Source organism: Sinocyclocheilus rhinocerous, unplaced genomic scaffold, assembly GCF_001515625.1.
Source record: "Sinocyclocheilus rhinocerous isolate Xijiao unplaced genomic scaffold, SAMN03320098_v1.1 scaffold438, whole genome shotgun sequence".
NCBI classification, from domain to species: Eukaryota; Metazoa; Chordata; class Actinopteri; order Cypriniformes; family Cyprinidae; genus Sinocyclocheilus; species Sinocyclocheilus rhinocerous.
The window spans coordinates 247,768-251,208 of NW_015634015.1; the positions used below are offsets into that span (position 1 = coordinate 247,768).

General features: G+C 37.6%; 1 protein-coding gene across 1 annotated transcript in view; it reads right to left on the reverse strand.

The window, feature by feature from the left end:
* Nucleotides 1–751: 751 nt before the first annotated feature.
* Nucleotides 752–3,441, reverse strand: part of LOC107745036 (endonuclease/exonuclease/phosphatase family domain-containing protein 1-like) — a 29,350-nt gene continuing 26,660 nt past the window's right edge. Inside the window, exons 4-6 of the mRNA XM_016558866.1 lie at nucleotides 2,907–3,042; nucleotides 2,492–2,686; nucleotides 752–1,170 (exon numbers count right to left, since the gene is read on the reverse strand). Coding sequence (XP_016414352.1) covers nucleotides 974–1,170; nucleotides 2,492–2,686; nucleotides 2,907–3,042 — 528 coding nt within the window. The 3' untranslated portion in view covers nucleotides 752–973. The remainder of the gene's footprint in view (nucleotides 1,171–2,491; nucleotides 2,687–2,906; nucleotides 3,043–3,441) is intronic.

Below are 3,441 nucleotides of genomic sequence, written 5' to 3' on the forward strand. Positions count from 1 at the left end.
GGTGATTTTTAAAGGATTTACTAAAGCTAATAGATGTTGTTTTGAGAATGTGCACATGAAAATCTGAAAGCAGAAGTCCTGTAACTGTAACACAGCAGATGATCAGAGCAGTGACTCAACATTAGCATGAAGTGACTGGCATTGTGTTTTAGTATTTTTCACTGCAGCTGTACGGCTCATCTGCTGAGCGTGTAAAGTTCACCGAGCATGAGTGTCAGAACCTACGGTTGAGCAAACAGGTGAATGTTTGCTAGATAAATAGCGCAAGTCTAAAAGCAGATAGACAGCAGTATGACAGAGCACTTTCAGCTTTAGGCCATTTTCTACTGCTACATGCAGCCTCAGTCTAACCAGGGTTAATACAGTTAACCAAAACCACTTTTTATTTTTTTACTTCTAATACAATAAATGTTAACTGAAATAAAATATTTTTAAAAAAAAAAGTTTATTTTGTTGGTGCCGATAGCCTCGTGGGCAGTGTCAATTAACTCTCCTATCGTAATAACGGCAAAAATGTAAAAAAAATAAATAAAAAAAGTTTGTTTTAATATTGCTGCAAAAGCAACGTTTCTCATTTTCCTTTGGTCCAAAAAATCAATAAATAACCTTTTGAATCTTAGTATGCAATACCTAACACATGTCGCTTAAATCACCGCATACGAGACACAAACTCAGGTTGTAAATATTGATTTATTGTTCTCACTTAAAAAGTTTTGGCACACAATAGTCATTTGTTTCTTATTTCACTTCATTGTATGTACATGTTTAATAAATCTGTGTTTAAATATCTCTCTCATTACATTGTTCTATATTAAAATCAACTGTTTGTTGCTATAGAATCTCTACTGTACATTGAACGGACAAAACAAAGGCAATCATGGTGCACTTCTCGCTCTCTTCATCTACATTGAGTCATAGTGTCAGTCCAGACGCGGGTGACCTTTTCCACAGGGACCATGTAAAAGGTCAAAGGTCACCGCTCGTGTTTGGACATGGAGTCTCCTCTCTCCACCACCGCCACTCCGTTCCCTTTGCACATGAGCTCCTTCAGCATGACGTCCACGAAGAACTCGGCCACGACAGGACAGTGTTCAGACGCCACCCCGCCCCACGACCAGTTATCAGGGATCCAGGGGTTGGTCAGGCCCTCACGCACTACCCAGCAGTGACCTGGAGGGGGCAGAACAAACACATCAACAGATACCGTATAACCAACAGCACAGGACAAACGCTTGGAATTATTACCATTTGTAAATGTTTCTGAAAGCCGTTCTCTTATTCTCACAAAGGCTGCATTTGTTTGATCAAAATACAGTAACTGTGAAATATTATTACCATTTAAAATAACTGTTTCCTATGTGAATATGTTAAAATGTTATTTATAAAACGGATAGTTCCGGTCCTTGATTCTGATTGGTCGAGCCACGTTCGAAGCTGTTGTAAATTACTCTACAAACATACACCTTTGTTTACTTCTGTGTGTTGCTCGGCAACCACTTTGTTGCAACCACAACTGTTTCTGAGGAACTACATTGTTTGGTGGAAGAATACTGTTTTTATTAATATCATTACACTTTATTTGCTCCGTTTTATTTTGTGAAACCTTACTACGTATATGGAATAACCATTTTATAAAAGCAATAAACCCCGTGAAGCCGTGGTTTACAGTGAATTTATAACAGCTCCGCTTTGCGTCGTGCCTAACAACGCCCCTTAGCTGTTATCAATTCACTGTAAACCACGGCTTCACGGGGCTTATTGCTTTAATGTTCCTGTGATCAAAGCTGAATTTTCAGCATCATTACTCCAGTCTTCAGTGTCACATGATCCTATTCTAATATGCTGATTTGCTGCTTGAGAAAGTACGCTTGGAATACAGCTCTTTATCTGTATTAATATCTTTATTGATTGTTGACGTTATTTCATGATGCGATAACCCTTAGATGGTTTATTTGAGCTATTTAAGTTACATATAAACCACTGTTGAAACATTTGTGGTCAGCAAGAATTTTTTTTTTTTTATAGAATTTTTTGATATAGAAATTTCTACTTATATTCATCAAGGATGCATTAAATCAATCAAAATTGGCAGTAAACCGGAACTTTCTATTCATTAAAGAATCACAGTTTCCACAAAAATATGAAGCAGCACAACTGTTTTCAACAGTGATAATACATAAATGTTTCTTGAGCAGTAAATCAGCATATTAGAGTGATTTCTGAAGGATCATGTGACACTGAAGACTGGAGTAATGATGCTGAAAATTCAGCTTTGGTCACAGGAATAAATTACATCTTATATTATATTACAATAGAAAACGTTTTTTTTTTATTGTAATAATATTTCACATTTTTACAGTTTTTATTGTATTTTTGATCAAATAAATGCAGCCTTGGCGAGCACATGAGGCTTCTTTCAAAAATATCACAACCATCTCAATGCTTCCAGTTGTTTCTACAGGACTAGTGCATTAAATCCTACACCCCCCACCTGTGTAGATCTTTTTGAGGGAGCGACTGGTCCAGATGTTGTCCAGACAGCGGGATCCCTGCGGGGAGCGTGTGCTGATGTTCGTAAAGACGGACGGCGCGAGGAGGGCGGACAGTTTTTCTTTCCTCAGGCACTCCATCTCAGGGCTGTCGGGACCCATGCCAAAGTGTCCCAGCACCAGCAGCTCTCTCTCGCCTACATCAGCAACACCAACACAGAAATGATGAGGGGTGTTGTGGTCATTTTCAGTGTTATTTCATTTCTGTCCCTGCACTAGAACACACAGTATCAGTCAATATACAGCACAAACACCATAAAGAGCACATGTCCAGCTGATAGCACCATGCAGCTGACACAGAACAGATAAGAGTGAGTCCTGCAATAATAATGCATGAAGTATGATGTTGGAACAGACCTTTGAGAGTTTCCTGGAGACCAGCGCTCAGTCGGTGAGCCTTCAGCTCGTCACACGTGCTTTTTCTCTTCTGTTCGGCAGACGACGGCGCTGCTGTCAGGTGCAAACTGACCAGCGTGAGCTCAGACGATCCAATCTGGTTATAGAGAGAAATGAGCGAGACTTTAAGTACATTTGTGATGAAATGTTCGTGATTGGTAAGACTTTTTAATGTTTCTGAAAGAAGTCTCTTCTGCTCACCAAGGCTGCATTTATTTGATAAAAAATACTTGAAAGTAGTGCTGTCAAACGATTAATCGCATCCAAAATAAAAGTTTTTGTTTACATAATATATGTGTGTGTGTGCTGTGTATATTTATTATGTATATATAAATACACACACACAGTATATATTTTGAAAATATTTACATGAATATACATTTATATCCTTATATTTTATATTATATATATATATTTAATATATAAACAACATATTTTACTTAAATATATACTGTATGTGTGTGTATTTATATATACATAATAAATATACACAGTA